Below are 18290 nucleotides of genomic sequence, written 5' to 3'. Positions count from 1 at the left end.
TAGATGTTCAGAAATTTAGTAAAATACCTACTTGTTTCATTACAAATATGGTCCATAATTTCTGTACTTACAAACAGGGAAAACAAGCCAAAGAAACTTCTTGTATCAGCTACACTTTTCAGTCCAGAATTTGTGGATGGAAATTGGAAATTTGTGGTAAGGTCTTATGGGTCCAAACTACTTAATCTAACTGAAACTAATTTACACTAAGGACAACACACACATCCATGCCCGAGGGAGGATTCGAACCTCCGACGGGGGGAGCCGCCCGGACCGTGACAAGACGCCTCAGAACGCATTTATGGATGTAAACTGATGTTTTCATGGTGTAACATTATTACTTATCCATCCCAATTTCTGTTTTACATGCGAAGGCGCGGTGCCTTCTTTGTCGTTCTCTTCGTCTTCTGATGAGTCATTCCTCGGTCTGGTACTGTAGAATGGCCAGAAAACACCAATGTCGTCGGTATATCAGAAGTCATCGAATAGCCTACAGAAGGTGACAGTTGTGCCAGAGCACTTGGTGGTGGTTCGGAATCATTGTCAGATTCACTTTCACTGCCAACCTCGAAATCTCTGTCTAATAGCAACTGAAGGCTTATTCAGCTGAGTAAAAAAGCTTGCTCGTATTCAAAGTAAAAACCTTACACAAAATGAAACATTTGCAGCTAAGAAAGGAGGCAATGGACTTGTACATATGTACAAAAAACTGTCTCCGCTCGCACAGAGCTGCTAAATGCTGGACTGCTACAGCAGTCCATCTGAGGGCATGTCTGCTTCCCAGCCGACTTCTAGAGCAGTCCACCATATGCCAGGCCCGATTACAGTGGACTTTCATAGAAATCAGCCATAGTTACAGGGTCAATCACAATATATTATGCACTCTACCACAGCCACATCACATATGAATTGCTGCTATGGAGACACTCTAATGGAAGTAAAAAGATATAGTTCCTACAAAAGAAGGCTGTAAGAATAGTATCTTCCAGCAAGAAATTTGATAACTGTAGACCCATTTTCGAGCAGATGGGAATAATGACAATATTATCCAATATGTCTTCAACCCTCTTATCTATATAAAAGAAAATCACGGATCCTTCTGATGGGACAATATTATCCAACCGTTTTTCAGCTCACTTGTCTACAAAAAAGAATCTGAAGGATCCTTCTGACGGAGCGATGTGGCAATGGTTATCATACTGGACTCGCATTCGGGAGGGCGACGGATCAAACCAGCGTGCGGTCATCCTGGTTTAGGTTTTCCATGATTTTCCTTAATTGCTTCAGGTAAATGTTGGGATGGTTCCTTTTAAGGAGCATGGGCGACTTCCTTCCCCATTCTTTCCTAATATGACTTGACTATTTGGCCCCTTCCTCAAATCAACCAACCAAGGATCCTTTTGCAAGAGACAAGAGATTCATAACTGCGACACATGGTTTTAATATACAGCCGCTAAATTGAGAAGCAATATGACTGGCCACGACCAGTGAACGATGTTGACTTAGCAACAGTAACAGCAATATGTCTAGTATTGGCTGTCTTATTACTTTGTTGTACGGTATCCACTTTAGTATGATAGATCCAACTGCAATATTGCATTCATTTTGTATGTTATATATTACTGTAAGCCTGAGACTGTCTGTCCAGTCAAGGCTGGTGAATGATATAGAATTGGTAATAAAGGTAATAATAAAGGTAATAAGGATTCCAACAATATGCATAGCGCTGATATTGGAATCGCTGGCCACTATCGACCATAGATCGAATGTCGAATGTGCCATGTTACATCGAAATCTGTGAAGTATTGATCAGAACCAGAACTGAAGTCATAGTTGTCAAAACAAGTGGTTGACCTGTTAAGCGCTATTATCGTGTCTTGGATTTATTTGGAAGTATGATGTAATAAGCTTCGTTGTGGGTAACTGTGTGCAGGGAAAGTAATATCCGAGCCGATACGTACAAACGTGATAACCGAAAATGCGACATTCTGCACTATTTTCAAGGCAGGGGCAGGAAGAGTGTGATAAAGTATTAACAACAGATTTGATCAAGGAAACCAGAAGAACTGGAGAGTTGGATTTATCGAAGCATGGTTTGGCATTTGGTAAGCTCTTTATTATTTATGTATTTACAGTATATCTTTTTACGCATCCAATGTATAACAGATGTTGGTCAATATTTTATAGTATACCAACATTAGACAATTATTCTAGTTTATTTACTGTAGCCGCGCGGTGAAGTCGTGTGGTCTGAGGCGTCTTGTCGCGGTTCGCGCCTCCCCCCCCCCCACCCCCCCAACCCCTTCCTCGCCCCACCCATCGGAGGTTCGAGTCCTCCCTCTGGTATGGGTATGTGTGTTAGATTAAGATGTGCTTAAGCTTAGGGACCGATGACCACAGCAGTTTGGCCCCATAGTCCTTACCACAAATTTCCAAATTTATTTACCAGATGGTCATGCACATTACAAAATAGTTCTTTAATATAAAGGATTTGACTGTCTTTTTCTGAATGCATTTAATTGATCAGTGCTCTTGATAATTACTGGTAGCGTATTGTGGAATACCAGACCTGAATGATAAACACAGTTTTGACACAGAGTTGTGCTGGAACTGTTTACATGAATTTTTCGGTGACACAGTATGGTACTCATACACAGTAGTGTTTGGGTTAAAGCCATTATCCCTCATCACCATACTTTTCTTTACAAATAGCACAATTTCTAAAATGAAAATATGGGGAAGAGGAAGACTCAAAAGGCTTACTCGAACTGCTATTGTTTGGTTTTATTATTGTTCTGACAGTTCTGTTTTGCTTCCTGAATGTTGTTATGGCACAAGTAGAGTTACCCAGAAAGATAAAACCATATCATAACTGAAAATGTATTAACAGTTATTTGTTGGTTTAAGATTAGCCTGTTTCTATGGAGCCACTGCTAAACTTCAATCATGATGATATCTGCGGAAGTGGTTAGATCTTCTCGGTTTTTTGTTTCAATAAGCACACTGGTATAATCTGCCAATAAGGCAGCTTCTACATTCTGTACACATAAGGGCAGATCATTACTATACACTAGAAAAGAAACAGTCTTAAGAGAGCACTATGGTACACCATGTGACAATAAGGATGTTTCTGAAAGGCAGTTCCGCGTAGTGCTACTGTGATTCCGTTTGACCTCTGTGATGTGAGATAGATTACTTAAGTAAGATTTCAGGGGTCGACAGAAGCGTCCGATCCCACGCGTCGGCTTTCACCCGTGACGTAAGGGTGTTGTCGTGTGTGACGTCATGACGGCGCTGAGTTTGGTTTGAGTGTGGCTGTCTCCAGTTCTGTTTTATCTTATTTTGTTTACTTTTCTGATCTGTTCGTTCTATCTCGTGAGATTTTTTTAAAAAAAAGACAAAAAACACTAATCAGGTACAGAAGCATCTTTATCTTCTATGGGTTGCAGGGGTTACGACCCCTGGGGAGGTGGGTGGGTATTCATGCATGGATGTCTTCACTTACACGTTGTAGTGCGCGCGCGCGCGCGTTTGTGTGTGTGTGTGTGTGTGTGTGTGTGTGTGTGTGTGTGTAAGCAGACGGGCGGGATCAGACGCTTCCGTATTTCCGATTTCAGGACTCATTTGGCAAATCTTGCACAGCATAACAGTCAAGTTTTTTTAAGAGAACTGAATGATCTATAACTTCAAAAATCTTTGTCAAGTCTAAGAAAATACTCGAGATTTTGGAATGTGTTGTATGTATTTGTTGTAAAATGGTATTCTATTACTTTAACAGTTTTTAGACGGTCAGAGAAAATGCCCTCTGACATTGAGAATATTATATGTCTAATAAGGTTGTGAGAATAAAGTTTGCTGACATCATTATGCAATAAAGGATCTCATCAGCACCTTCTGAAAGACTTTTTTTTAATGAGAGTACTGTATGCTTTTTAGTAGCCCATCTTAACAAACAGACCTATCAAGGTGGTGCAGTGGTTTGCCCACTGGACTCACATTTGGGAGGATGACTGTTCAAACCCCCGTCTGGCCATCCAGATCTGCGTTTTCTGTGATTTCCCTAAATCGCTGCAGGTGACTGCTGGGATGGTTTGTTTGAAAGAGCATGATTGATTTCCTTCCCCACCCTTGACACAGTCCGAGATTGTTCTCTGTCGCTAATGACCTTGATGTGACAGACATTAAGCCCAGTCTTCCTTCGACAAACAGGACAGAGTGACATGCTGTTTTTGTTGACTTCAGGATTTGCAGGTTCCTGGGTGTATTTAACATCTAATTTTCCAATTTTTCTAGTCTCTAAATCCTTTGCACTTGTAGCAAAATACTGGTTGGGAAGATCTGCATCCAATTTTGGGTCAGTATCAAGGCCCCCATCACAGAACAGAGAAATATTGCTACGAGTTTCCTTCTTCCCAATAAGTTTTTGTACAGCTTCTCATAGTGTCTTGGTCTTATTTGATGATTCCCTGATATATTGGTCATTTTCTCTTAATTTTGCCCCTTTTATGACCTGATTAAGCACTAATTTATACTTTTGTAATCATTTAGAAACTGTGGAGCATGGCTTGCTTTCGAAAGTTTAAATATAGCTCTCTTTCTGTTACAGGAAACTGATTCCTACTGTAAATGAATTCTTTGGTTTGTTTGTATTTTTACATTTGAATTTATTTTTAGGGAAGACTTTAAAATTATTCCTGAATTTTGTTATGAAATAGCTCAGATGGTAGAGCACTTGCCCGCGAAAGGCAAAGGTCCCGAGTTCGAGTCTCGGTCGGGCACACAGTTTTAATCTGCCAGGAAGTTTCATATCAGCGCACACTCCGCTGCAGAGTGAAAATCTCATTCTGGAAACATCCCCCAGGCTGTGGCTAAGCCATGTCTCCGCAGTATCCTTTCTTTCAGGAGTGCTAGTTCTGCAAGGTTCGCAGGAGAGCTTCTATAAAGTTTGGAAGGTAGGAGACGAGGTACTGGCAGAAGTAAAGCTGTGAGGACCAGGCGTGAGTCGTGCTTTGGTAGCTCAGGTGGTAGAGTACTTGCCCGCGAAAGGCAAAGGTCCCGAGTTCGAGTCTCGGTCGGGCACACAGTTTTAATCTGCCAGGAAGTTGTTTGAAGTACTGTCATTCAAGCTACTATCCTCCTAGATCCAGAAGCTGGAGGGGTGTCTCTCATACCCTGTATACCAATGATCTCAACCAGTTTACCCATTGATTTTAAGTGACTTCAGTTCCCAATCTAAATTTAATTTCCAATAACAATAAACAAGGCTGAAGGTCAGAGAGAGGGGTAAGATGACAGAAAGGGGGGGGGGAGGAGAGGCAGATGCTCAGAGAGAGAGAGGGGGGGGGGGGCTAAGAGTAGGAGATGGGGAAAGGGGAACAGGAGTTCAGGATTATGTCCAATTCTTAGACATATTTAGCAGTTGTGAAGCATTGTCAGGTTTGCTAGTGTTCTATATTTCACTTGCTGAAGTTCTTCTTATATAAAATAGATCCAGCGAAGTGTAGCCAAGGAACACTATACATAACTGTGTCAGATGATGACTATATCCTGTATTAAACATCTGTGCTGACTACCTATCCACATTGACACAGACAATGTCAAGTAGTGTGGCACTAGTTTTTGTGACGTGGGTTGAAGAGTTTATGGTTACTAGCATGTTATGACTTTTAATGACATTAAGAAAGTTCTTTCTGTGACACTACTTGCAAAATGATATTAAAATCACCACACATTACTACAGTTCTTTCATAACTTTCATGTTTCTTGAGGCAAGCTCAAGATAATTGGAAAAAAGCATTAATATTTTTGACTGGTGATTTGTAAATACACAAAATTACTACCTCCACTACAGTTAATTTTGTGGCTGTTACCTCAAATATCCTGTCGTTTGCTAATTTACAAGCAGAGTCTTATTATCTGTATTTTGTTTGACGTGTGTACAAATTCTTCAGTGTTAAGAAATAACTCTGTGGAAGCTTAAGGGTCTCAGTTTTTAAGTTTTGTAGATAGTCATTACACATCCAATCTCTACACAAGCATAAAACTGAAACATCTCTCCAGTCACTGGTAAGGAGAACACTGAGTTCCTAAAGTTTGTTTGGTAGTGACTTGACATTATGATAAGCTAATTTTAAAACATTATCTCATTACCTGTGGTGGAAGATAATTCTCTGAAAAAGACATGCCTGTTTGGGTGTTACAATTCTTAGTGTAGTTTATAAGCCATCTGTCAGGAGTGTTTGCTGATTTTTTTTTTTATAGTTATTGACTAAATATGACGTATTTCTCTAGATGTAAGACTTTCCATCATAGTTTTCCTAAGTGAAACCCACAATTTGTATGTGTGGATCTGTCTAAAGCACTTGTATCTAAAACATGAGTATCCTTACCTCTCGTGCATAGATTGTTAATTTTTACATGTGTTATTTCAATTAGTTTCTTATGCAAGGCCTGGAGTTCAGATAATGTCTTTGGGGCTGTTGTATGATGATCACATTTGTGAAATAGTTTTTGGAATATTTTCTGAACAGTAGTAAGAATGTTTTCTGGCTGATCCTTAGGGACATATTGAGACCCAGCACAGCTTACAACAGGGTTACCAGAATCAAAATTTTTCACAAAGTTTAGCCAACAGTTCCATCTTTTCATAAATTTGGTCACCAGGTTATATGCATGTGTGTGGAACTTCTTGAATTAATGCTATGTTTACTCTTTATCATGGTAGTATTCTGTTTGTTGCCTGTATGTGTTAACATTGTAGATAATATACTATTAATATTAATGGTGAGTCATAAAAAGCATTAGACATTGACACCTCACATTTGTTTGTATTTAAGAGAGATGTAGACCTAAGCTGAATACATTGCATATACAGGTACTGACTGTATGTATAGTGTTGCAAAACAATTTTACATTTTCATGCTTTTTTTTTGTAATTTTCTGTGGTTGGTTTCATCACTTATATATTTCTCATGGACCAAGCTCAGGAGAAGACACATTTCAGGATAACATTAGAAAGACAATGTATTATCTTCATATACAGAATGATATACAAGCTGAAGTTGTGATGTAATTGATTTTGAACTTTCTGTTAGAAAGCTGATCTGTGTAAAGTGTACAGGTCTCACTAATTATTTTTACAGATTACATGTAATAAGTCTTTATTCAAAAGGAATCAGTGATGTTGTAGTGCCTCAAAATTAATGATATGCCTGCTAAACCACACTCAGGCATATTTCATTAAGAGTCTTTGGATGTACAATGCATGTGCAGGAATGATAAAAGGATGTCTCTGCATATTATTCGCACAGACCTGTGCAGCCACTACGTTTAGAGACCATGTATGATGTACAGCTCAAGAATGTTAGACTTGTAACAAGTACCTGTAGAACCACTTGTGTATGCTACTGTGTCAGTGCTAGTAAGCCAGCACTAAATGTCTCATTTTAACTTCTCATACTGCAGTCCCTTTCTGATTATTCTTTGACAAACTATAAGGTTTGCCACTGCCATAAGAGGAAGGGGAGGGATCCTCACTGTTTCTTTAGCATTCAGCAAACAGCATGTGACACCTGAGTTGCATCAAACTGCGAGCATCACGAGAAATTTTGCCAGTCTTAGTTGGGTATGAGTTTGGGAAATCTGTGGTTTTTGAGAAGGGAACTTGCCTCTTTTGCCAATCCTTTGTTGGCGTAGGTATGCTGCAGCAACCACTGTTCAGTGTGGTAGTGGGAAATTGTCTGAACTGCTCATATAGCAGATGGTATAGACCTCAACAAATTTACACAAGCTGAACCTCAATGTGTGCTCGTGTTGATAGCTGTCGAGATTTAACAGCTATTAATGTGCATTATCTGGGGCACCTTAGTAATATTAGGCTTGATAAGTTATGCAGATATTTGCCATAGTCAGTTTGTATTTACGTAGCCTTATGTGGAAACTCAAAGATTCAAAGGTTATTATGTCGCAAACCAAAAATACTTCGATCAGGGCAGGTGTACCTACTGGGACCAACACCACCCAACTAACTAAAAGGTCATTGGAGGCTAACTCTCAAGTTAAGTACTCTGTGAACTGTAACAGAGAGGTCCTCGAAAAGGTCTTGTCTATAATGAGCATCCCTGTAGTGCTCTCATGTTTAATAAACAAACTTGCAATTAAATTCACTGCTCTTCTGTGGATCTCATCTATTAGTCCTATTTGGTAATGTTTCCGAACTGATGACCAGTACTGAAGAATTAGCTGGGCTAGTGGTTCAGGAGCCACTTGTTTTGTGGGTGAATTAAATTTTCTTATTTTAAATTTATTTATTCCTATGTATTTTCAGTTTTCGTATGATTTTTTTTTTTCCAGTGACTACCAATCTGTCATTTGCTTTTCCTGGAAGTAGTTCTATATGGTCATTCCACTTTAGGTCAGTCTGGACTACATGGACACATTTTCTTAAGTTGCTATGGTCAGACAACTTGTGACAAAGCTGCATATGAGACAAGAATTCTAAGTTCATCATTATCATTCTCTGAAAAATGCTCTGGGAATTACACAGTTTGGAGTTGTGAGAAGTTCAGGTCACAATGAGGATCCATTATCCTTAAGTGAGAAAAGTCCATGAGCCTATTAAACTACAATCATTTGAAACATCATTTACTGCTGTGGCTAAAATGGTGGAGGATGCAGACTTCCCTAATGGAAGCTGGAACGAACACCCATAACTTGTGCTTGGAACATCAGTTCCACGAATAATGATGTTTTAAGTTTGTCAAGTGCAAACTAAAATTTGCTTTGTCTGCTGAATGTGACTGGTTACGACAAAATTGTATTACAACACCCAACTGGCAAATTAAAATAATGGTGCCAATGTGAAACTCTCCCCCCAAAAACCTCACTTAACATTATAAAACCTAACTGATCATGTTTTTACTCCTTTTATAATTTCAAACCAATCTCATAGGCTATAACACCGAGCGAGGTGGCGCAGTGGTTCGACACTGGACTCGCATTCGGAAGGACGACGGTTCAATCCCGCGTCCGGCCATCCTGATTTAGGTTTTCCGTGATTTCCCTAAATCACTCCAGGCAAATGCCGGGATGGTTCCTCTGAAAGGGCACGGCCGACTTCCTTCCCCATCCTTCCCTAATCCGATGAGACCGATGACCACGCTGTCTGGTCTCCTTCCCCCAGCCAACCAACCAACAACCATAGGCTATATGTGTGGGTTTCACATCTGTTGCCTGTTTGCTTAGAACTGCAATAGCATATGTAATTTAAAGCAGTGGGAAGTAAACATTTTGATATATATCATTTGCATAAGTCTGTGTAATATACACTGAAATTGACTTTAATTTATGTAAGTGATATAATTCAGTTTGTATACTCGAAGTTAATTTTTTGAGAGATGTATGTGGCGAGAGCAGGGGGCATTTTCTACAGTACTTTATATTTTAGTTCTTCATAAATTTGCTGCGTACATTCCCAAAAGCACTGCAGCACAGAATAATTTGCGATCTTCAAAAAATTCTTATATGCTGCAGTTCCTCTAGTTGTTTGAGTTATTCATTACATGTGTGCAGCATACAAAATGTTCCGGGCTGCTTTTGATATACCTCTCTCCCAGCAATGCGAGGAGAAGGAATGTTTTTCTGCTAGCTTTGGGCAGCATGGAATCAAGAGCTTATGAAACTGTCATCTGTGGTCTGAAGGGACCTGTGCTCCCCATTGCAAGCAGCTGTTACTTGCAAAGTCATAATATCATTTATTGATGGGTTATGTGGACCTGTAAAAGTAAACTTGATGAACTTTCTAAATAGTTTTTGTTGATTGTGTTCCACAGCTTTCATAAATTGTAGAAGTGACATTTGTAACAGAACTATCCCTACCCCATAGATTTTCTGAGTAGGCGGGATGAAGTGGTTGGATTACATTTATCAAATTTTTATTTTAGATTCAGATTTTAAAAATAATCTAGATATGTAAATGAGTTTAACAATTAGGTCAGATCGACTGTAGGACCTGTGTTGTGGTGTAAAAGGTCACCAAAAGTCTCTGGACACTCTGTGTGATGTCAGATTATACTTTGGAAGGTATGTAAGTGCAGGCATGATATATTGGCAGTGTAATGTGTTTTCTAGCAGAATGAATGATCGGAGATAAATGATTTCGATAGCACTTGATTGTATGGGTTTACACATTGGGTATATCTTTACAGAGATTTTGAAAAAGTTGATTTGATTAAGTTTTATGTTAGAGGTGGTATTTTTAAGTGGAACCTTTAAATCCAGTCCATTGGTCTAGTAGGACTGGTGAATAGAATGTTGAGGCTGCAGAATTCAGTCCCAGAAAAATCTGTCAAAAGCAGGAAACATTCAGGTCTTATGGTTTGCACTGATACGCAAAAACCACTGATCATGAAAATAAATGTACACTATTCTTTTGAGCGATTCAAACCAGTGTTGACATCAATATGTGAGGCAGTGAAATGCAATTTTGTCGAGTGATGATTCACAGGACACAGAGGAGCATGTGTACTTGTAGTACGTGCTAAATAAACAGTATTTACCAGAGTCTGTTGTGTCGACTGTCAAATTTTGTGTGCGAGCATGTGAAGTGATTTATTGGGCTAACTTTCCTGCTGGACAATTGATAAAATAATTAAAACATCTTACACAGTAACATTGTTCTCATACTGTGCAGATGATCAGGAATTGGACATTGTCTGTAGCAGTGTGATAATCCTCCTGTCTCCAAAATAAGAACTATTGCATCATAGATTGAAAAAAGTGACATGTATGTACTCTATTAGTCTGGTCAAAGGTAACTTGAATCACATCCAAAATCTTTGGGGTGAACTAGGACATCAGAACATGTCAAATCAACTGGTATTACGATGTGGCAACAGCTGCCTATGATGCTTTGGAGAAAGGAGCTAATTCTGTCTATGGTGTATTATAAATTAGTGGAAAGTCTCTCTAGAAGATTATGAACAGTGATAACAATAAAGGAGGTCCTGTACATTGTTAATTATGTGGCAATTGTCTTTGGAACAGACAGACTTGAGACCAAAGGCTTTGATCACATATTTTATACGCATTATGCATAAATTAGTTGGTACATAATGTTAGTAGCTCTCTGAAGGTTTAGCTGTTGGCTAATGATATAAAGAAATATAATGTAATACACACAAATAAAAAATAAAAAAACAGATATATGATGAGTTCAGATATTATTTCCTCTCGGCATTGTTACAAATCCATTAATGATGCTGTATTCAAACATTTATCTACCTGTATGCAGTTCTTATCAGACAGGATCATATGAGGCAATTTAGAAGGTTTAATGATGTTTGTCTTATGAATCATTAGTTGGCTGAAACACATAATAAGAATTAACTCTTAAGAAAAACAGCAAAAGTGTTCTGCATAGTGGAAAAATATAATCTTAAAATTAATGCACCCTAAAAAAAATGAAACAGTTTAAGGACTATAATCTTAAACGTTAAGAAATTTATGCAAATACATGCCATTTTTTTTGTCATACAGGTAGTCATTCTCCCCTCAAATCATCCATCAGTGAGGTGGAAGGACTAAGATGATATTAATGTAACATTAAAGTACATTATGACTTCTAGAGAAAAAATTTAAATGTAAAAATAATGGAGTAAGATAAATTTCAGTGAAAAAAAATCAGTGAAAGATAGTACTAATGAAAGTGTTGCTTATCCCATTGTCTGCTTTAAGTGCCTTTTTGAGGTTGGAAAGAAAATCTCCTCAGCTTCAAGGTATGTGGTATGCCCACGAGGTGGATGGCTGTTGAAGTGAAACAGTTGTTAGTGGTAGACTCTGGGACACCTGCTACACAACTGTTCTATCTGGCTTTTCCAGACAATACGGAGCTCTGTCTGGTTAGATTTTTATTTCCACAGTTACTCATAGAATACCTATGGAGCTCACTCCCAATAGGTCAGATGATCTGATGGACATGAATCACATCCAAACAAACAGACTATCTTTAATAGAACTAAAAATCCACTTCAGTTGCCAGTAATTTCTGATTCATTTATAGCATGGCCAGTTTTGGAGCCTAAAGCTTCATCTTCAGGTGTCACCAACTGTGAACAAGAGGAAGAACTACTAACATATGAGAACTACAGAGTTGGCATATAAAATGAGTGGTCAAGCCGTGAAAAGTGGTGTACTTACATAATTACGGAAACATAAATCAGAAATTACTGGCAACTGTAACAGACTTTTTATTCTATTAGTATGTTCCTCAGTTGCGGATGTTTGGCTGATCAAATACTGTGTACCAAATTATCTTTACAGAATAGTCCTCAAGAACGACAAATCAAAATAGGAGCTAGAAATAGTAACATAAAATTAAGTGTACCAGACTCTCTCATTCATAATAAAAAGAGAAAGTGACATGTTTGAAAATGTTTCACCATTGTGTAATTGTAAAATTAGGTATTACATTGCTGAAAGACACAAATTCATGAAATGATTTAGGAATGATATATGACTTATAAAAACATCAACTTGTCTGCCAGTGAAGCAGATTCAATATGCCACAATGCTTGGTGAGTTCCCACTGAAACTGAACTTCACAAACCATGAATTTCTACAAAGGCATTTCCTGTAAGAATCTGATACAAAATGGCCTCCAATAAGTTGAGTAAAATGGACAATAAAATTCAGTGAACATAAAAATATCATGAAGATGATGAATAGCATGATAGAGAGAAAAAAATAGTCATGTTTACATCAACTTTTTAAATTCATCTCTGTTTCAACAAGTAATGAGTGGTTTCCTCAGTCTTCATGTGTAACTTGCATGTACCCAATTTGACAAGGTGGTGTATATACCATGCCTATGACATATCACCATGTCTTGCAATGGCCAAGTAATTTGTTGTATGTCCGAAAGAACAGGCACCATGGTGGACCATGACAGCCTTGTAGAACGAAATTTTAATGAACTAAAAACATCAGCTGTGTACGGAATGTCGATAGAAATCAACAGGGAGAGTTGAAAATGTATGCATGACTGGTATTCAAACCCGGGATCTCCTGCTTACTAGGCAGGTGCTCTAACCCCTATGCCACTGAGGACACAGAAAGTAACGTGTGTGTGTGTGTGTGTGTGTGTGTGTGTGTGTGCGTGTGTGCGTGTGCGTGCGTGCTCATCTGCATAGAAATGATCCTCGGTTTGTGAACGCCATAATTATATGTGTATGATGTCCTTTCAGACATGTCTGTTTCTCCAAAACACACATTTTTAAAAACTGTTACCCGTTACTGCCCCCACATAGAAAGTGAGACCTCAGCAGAGAGAGGGAAAAATAAGTAGTCTCCCTCCCTTCCCCCCCCCCCCCCCCCTTCTAAACCACTCTTCCCTTCCTGCCAATATAAAAGCAGTTCAATCTGTCCTCCTACCTGTTCTCCTCAATGGGGACGTCTGTGCTTATAACTTGCAGTCACCTGCCCTAGGGTTTGAAATGTAGTGTGTCCTTTGTTACCAGAAAACATGAATCTTTTTAACACTAGGCAGAGTACATATTTTGGCAGTGTTGTGGGTTTAGTCTCTACCATTGATCTATTGATGGGCTCTTTGGAGGTCGCTGACACTGCTCAGTATGTAACTGCTCCAGCAACTGCTTCCTAGTCTGCATACTCGTGCCAAACAGAGATGAAAGCACGCCATGCACCAATGCAAACTTTACTGTATGTAGTCAAATTGCTGTCTGAAACATCACAGTTGCATCCAGAAATGGATGGACCATATTGACCACACCGTTCACCAAGCTGCTGAAGCAATTGGCTTATACAGTTTTCAGGCCAGCTTAGAAGCCAGGCATTTTCCTGGGGAGTGACAAATGCTTCCTTGTAATAAGGAAAGGTGGGAATCAATGTAGACTTAATACTTGACTATCTGCAGGGATCCTAGCAACCCATATGGGTGATGAAGGAAAGACCTCACAGATTGTCAAGGAGAATAAGAAGCCATAAGGGCAACAGCTCCTCATCACCAAACACTGTTCCAGTAGACCACTAGGTCATTAGGATATCAGGGATGGGTACCAGGTTCCATTTAATATTATGTGAGGATTGCCCAGAAAGTAATGCACCGCGTTTTCTTTCTTCAGCAATTCTTTATTGGGCATAAGAATTTTGTTTTATCTACACACCCTGTTTTTCCGCGTAATCTCCATCCCATTCTATGGCCTTCGTCCAGCACGAAGTAAGGGTGTGTATGCCTTGTCGGTACCAATCATTGTCCTAGTGTCAGAACCAAGCCTTCACTGTGTGAATCACCTCCTCCTCATCCTCAAAATGTCTTCCACGAGTGGCATCCATTAATGGCCCAAACAAGTAGAAATATGAGGGGGCTAGGTCAGGACTGTAGGGTGCAGTAACACTATTCAACTCTGTTTTGTGATGTGTTCTGCAGTCCTCCGACTTGTTTGGGGCCAAGCATTATTGTGTTGCAGCAAACATCTCCTGGGTTGCTGTGGTGCCGAAGTCGCCAGAAGTGCGTCTTGAGTTTTGTCAATGTGTTGTCATATGCTTCTGAATTAATGGTACCACCTATTGGCATCACATCAATGAGAATCATGCCTCCACAGTCCCATAACAAGGTGATCATGACCTTACCAGCAGAAGCAGTTGCTTTTAATTTTTTCTTCTGTGGGGAGTGAGAATGGCACCATCCCATCGACTGCATTTTGTTTCTGGCTCAAAATGGTGAACCCAGGTTTCATCACCTGTCACAATCTGGGACAAGAAGGCGTCCCCCTCAGATTCAAAACGATGCAACAAATTGAGACAAATGTTTCTATGTGCTGTTTGTGATCCACCGTTAGACACCACGGGACCCATCTTGCACACGGTTTTGAATATCCAAGAGTGCAGATAATTGCATCCACACTTCCTTTGCTGATTGACAGATGCAGCGCCAACTGCTGACTCGTAATGTGTCTGTCCTTGTGAATGACAGCGGTAGCTCGCTGCAACACGTCAGGTGTGACAGCCGTGTATGGTCTCCCCGACTGCTGCAAATTGTAGAGCTTAGCTGAACCGCCTTCTGATGAACTCACCCTCTGTGTCCAGCAACTAACTGTACGCTATCTGTTGGAAGTGACGGAAACTTGGAGTGCTCACTCAGGAGACTTCAAATAAAACATACGTAATGTTCTGCATTCGTAGCATTGGGGGAATGTGGTGCATTACTTTCTGGGCAATCCTCGTAATAAGAAATGGGAGTTTCCTGGCCAGCATAGAAGACTTTACCAAGACCCCAGACAGCCAGAATCTATTTTTCTGGCACTATCAACTAAAATCAATTGTGTCAGACCTACTAACAACATAGTACAGAACTGCCCCTTCTTTATGCACAAGGTGGATGTTGTTATATCTTACCAGGAATGCTAAGAAACTTCGTTAAACTTTGTAACTTAATGTGGGAGACATAAAATTTCCTGACTTGTGAAAGGAAGCTTTGTTTATTCTCGTCTTTAATTCTGAGAAGGACTTAATATTTCCAACTAGCCATTGTAGTCTTGCCATCACTAGCTGTGAGTGAAAGATGTTGGATAAGAAGGTCAACAACCAGCTGTTCTAGTTCTTAAACTACATGCGCCTTTTAAACAACTTTCAATGTGGGCTCAAGAAATATTCTACCGTTTACGACACTGTTTGAGGCAGGTTTTCCTATGCAGGCATCACCTAATATGTGTTCCCCCCCCCCTCCCCCCCCGACTGCCAGGTGGCCTACTACTACTACTACTACTACTTGGAGGCATTATATTTGTTGACAGCTCCACACGAGACTTCCACTGATATGTTCTAATCTCTTATGGTCCTTCGTAACTCCAATCATTTTATAGAATATAATTATGTACCACTGAGGTAGCATTTTAAAGTTATCCTCTTTATAATAGCTAGATATAGGTAATGTTAAAAGTCGTGGTAAAAGCCTTGCTCACTGCTCTTTATTCATCAGTGCTGTATCAATTTTTAGTTCAATTTCAATGACAGTTATAAAGCTGGAAGACTCCATACTGAAAACTGATTTTATATCTTTACCATAAGAATGTGTGTGTTTTCCATGGTTATCATCATCATTCTTTCTTCCTGACTTTGGAATGAGGACACTATTGAAAAATTTGAAATATTCAGTGTGGTTTCCGGTTCACATTTTTGATAAGAGATTTACGAGGTCGCCTCACATGAAGTCCATTGTCTGGTGTAGTTATATAGACCTACTTGAGTGTGGATGAATGGTTTACAGATTTACTAGAACATCATACCTGTAGGGATTAGGCTAATTTGATTATGGTGGCATTTAGGACCATTCGAATTCCCAGTCTGGACATATTATCAGATATCATCCTCACAATGCGACAAGCATAAAAAAGTATATTCAGTATCCCACATACCTGCAGATCACACTGTTGCACTCCAAATACATAGTAACTTTCCAGTAATAATCTACACTTAAAATTGCATTTTAAGCTTCGTTCAAAGAGTTGTCTTTTAGAAACAAATGTGATGGAAATTAATGTTTCACAGAAATACCCTCTTTGAACCAACACCTTACCACAAGGTGGATGACTTGGGTCAGTGATATAGGTCGCCATACTGGAGATGTAACAGCATTTGAGAGGTATTTGTGGAGGGGACAGACTAACATCGAGTTCATGAGGTGGAGCAGTAATGTCTTTCAGTAGCTGCAGGGGCAACAGTATGGATGATGGGTATTGTAACATTAGTGAATTTCATACTATTATTTTGTTGCTGAGAATGGCACAAAGCAAAGTTAAACCACAGCCAATATATTTACCAAGGACATGCAGCTCTACTTGATGGTTTAATAACTGTCTCGTCTTGGTAAAATAACCCCATTTGGATGTTTGTGTGGAGACTACACGGAAGAATGTTGTCATCAGAAAGAACAAAACTGGCATTCTATGGGTTGGAGTGTGGAATGTGGAGCTATGTTGAAGTCAGACGTATTGGGAATTAGTGAAGTGTGATGGCAGGAAGGATAGGACTTTTGGTCAGGTGAGTCCAGGTTATTGACACACAATGAATTTGGGGAACACAGGAGAAACATTATAATGAATAGGGAAATAAGAATGTAGATGATTATTCTGAACAGCTTAGTGAATGCATTATCGTTATCAAGAGACACAAAGCCAATATCCATCACAGTAGTTAAAGTATATAAAGCCAACGTCCACCACAGTAGTAAGTGTGTATGTCTACTAGCTCCACAGTTGATGAAAAGATTGAAAAAGTCTGATGGGATAAAATGAATTATTCAGTTTGTTAAGTGAGCTGAAAGTGGTACAGGGCTTTGAATGCTCATAAAAAAAATGAGATTTACAGGGAGCACAAAATTAGAGAGAGAGAGAGAGAGAGAGAGAGAGAGCTATACAAGGGAAATGAACTTGAAGACGAGGTTATAGAAAGGAAAGAGGAAGTAGATAAAGGTGAGGTGCGAGGTAGAATACTATGAGAAGAATTTGATAGTGCACATAGACGTAAGTCGAATCAAGGCACTTAGAGTAGACAACGTTCCCTTCTTGTGGAAAACCAACCATGACAAAACAGTTCTACTTGCTATGCAAGATATGAGACAGTGTAAATGCTCCGACTTCAAGAAGACTGTAATAATCCCAATTGGAAAGAAAACAGGTGATAACAGGTGTTAGTTTTACTGAACTCTCAATTTAATAAGTCATGGATGGAAAATACTAGCATGAATTATTTACAGAAGAGTGGAAAGACTAGAAGATAGATTAAAAAATGCAGACCAACATTTACAGTATTTGCAAATTTACAGAAATCTTTGGGCAGCAAAGTAACTGACAATGACAGAAAAAAACCACACATCCACATTTCAATATGTAATATAAATTGAAGGGTTAGAAATTATTTTCTATAAGTATTTGTCTATAGTGTAGCCTTGTAGAGAAGTGAAATATGGATAATAAACAGTATAGAAATAAAGAGAATAGAAGCTTTTGAAATGTGCTACAGAAGAATGCTGAAGCTGATCTGGGTAGACTGAGTAAGGTTCTTTTATATTTTTTTATGTACAGATGTGAGTTAGTATTCCTACCCACCACCTTTTACACATTACAGTAATGGAAAAATCTTCTACAGAGTACAAGGAGTTGTCAAGGAGAAACTTTTTCAGTTTGTTTTGAAAATTTACTTTGCCATCTTTCAGACAGTTTATATCCTGGGTAAGTGAGCCAAAATTTTAGTTGTGGCATTGTGCACCCCCTTTT

The 18290-nt window shown here is 39.1% G+C and overlaps 1 protein-coding gene across 1 annotated transcript in view; it reads left to right on the top strand.

The window, feature by feature from the left end:
- Positions 1-1803: 1803 nt before the first annotated feature.
- LOC126184965 (leucine-rich repeat-containing protein 40-like) overlaps positions 1804-18290 on the top strand; it is a 200392-nt gene continuing 183905 nt past the window's right edge. The window contains exon 1 of the mRNA XM_049927661.1: positions 1804-2105. Coding sequence (XP_049783618.1) covers positions 1979-2105 — 127 coding nt within the window. The 5' untranslated portion in view covers positions 1804-1978. The remainder of the gene's footprint in view (positions 2106-18290) is intronic.

The sequence above is a fragment of the Schistocerca cancellata genome, chromosome 4 (assembly GCF_023864275.1).
Source record: "Schistocerca cancellata isolate TAMUIC-IGC-003103 chromosome 4, iqSchCanc2.1, whole genome shotgun sequence".
Taxonomy (NCBI): domain Eukaryota; kingdom Metazoa; phylum Arthropoda; class Insecta; order Orthoptera; family Acrididae; genus Schistocerca; species Schistocerca cancellata.
Note: the sequence above shows the minus strand (reverse complement) of the source record. Positions and strands in the feature narration are given on the sequence as shown.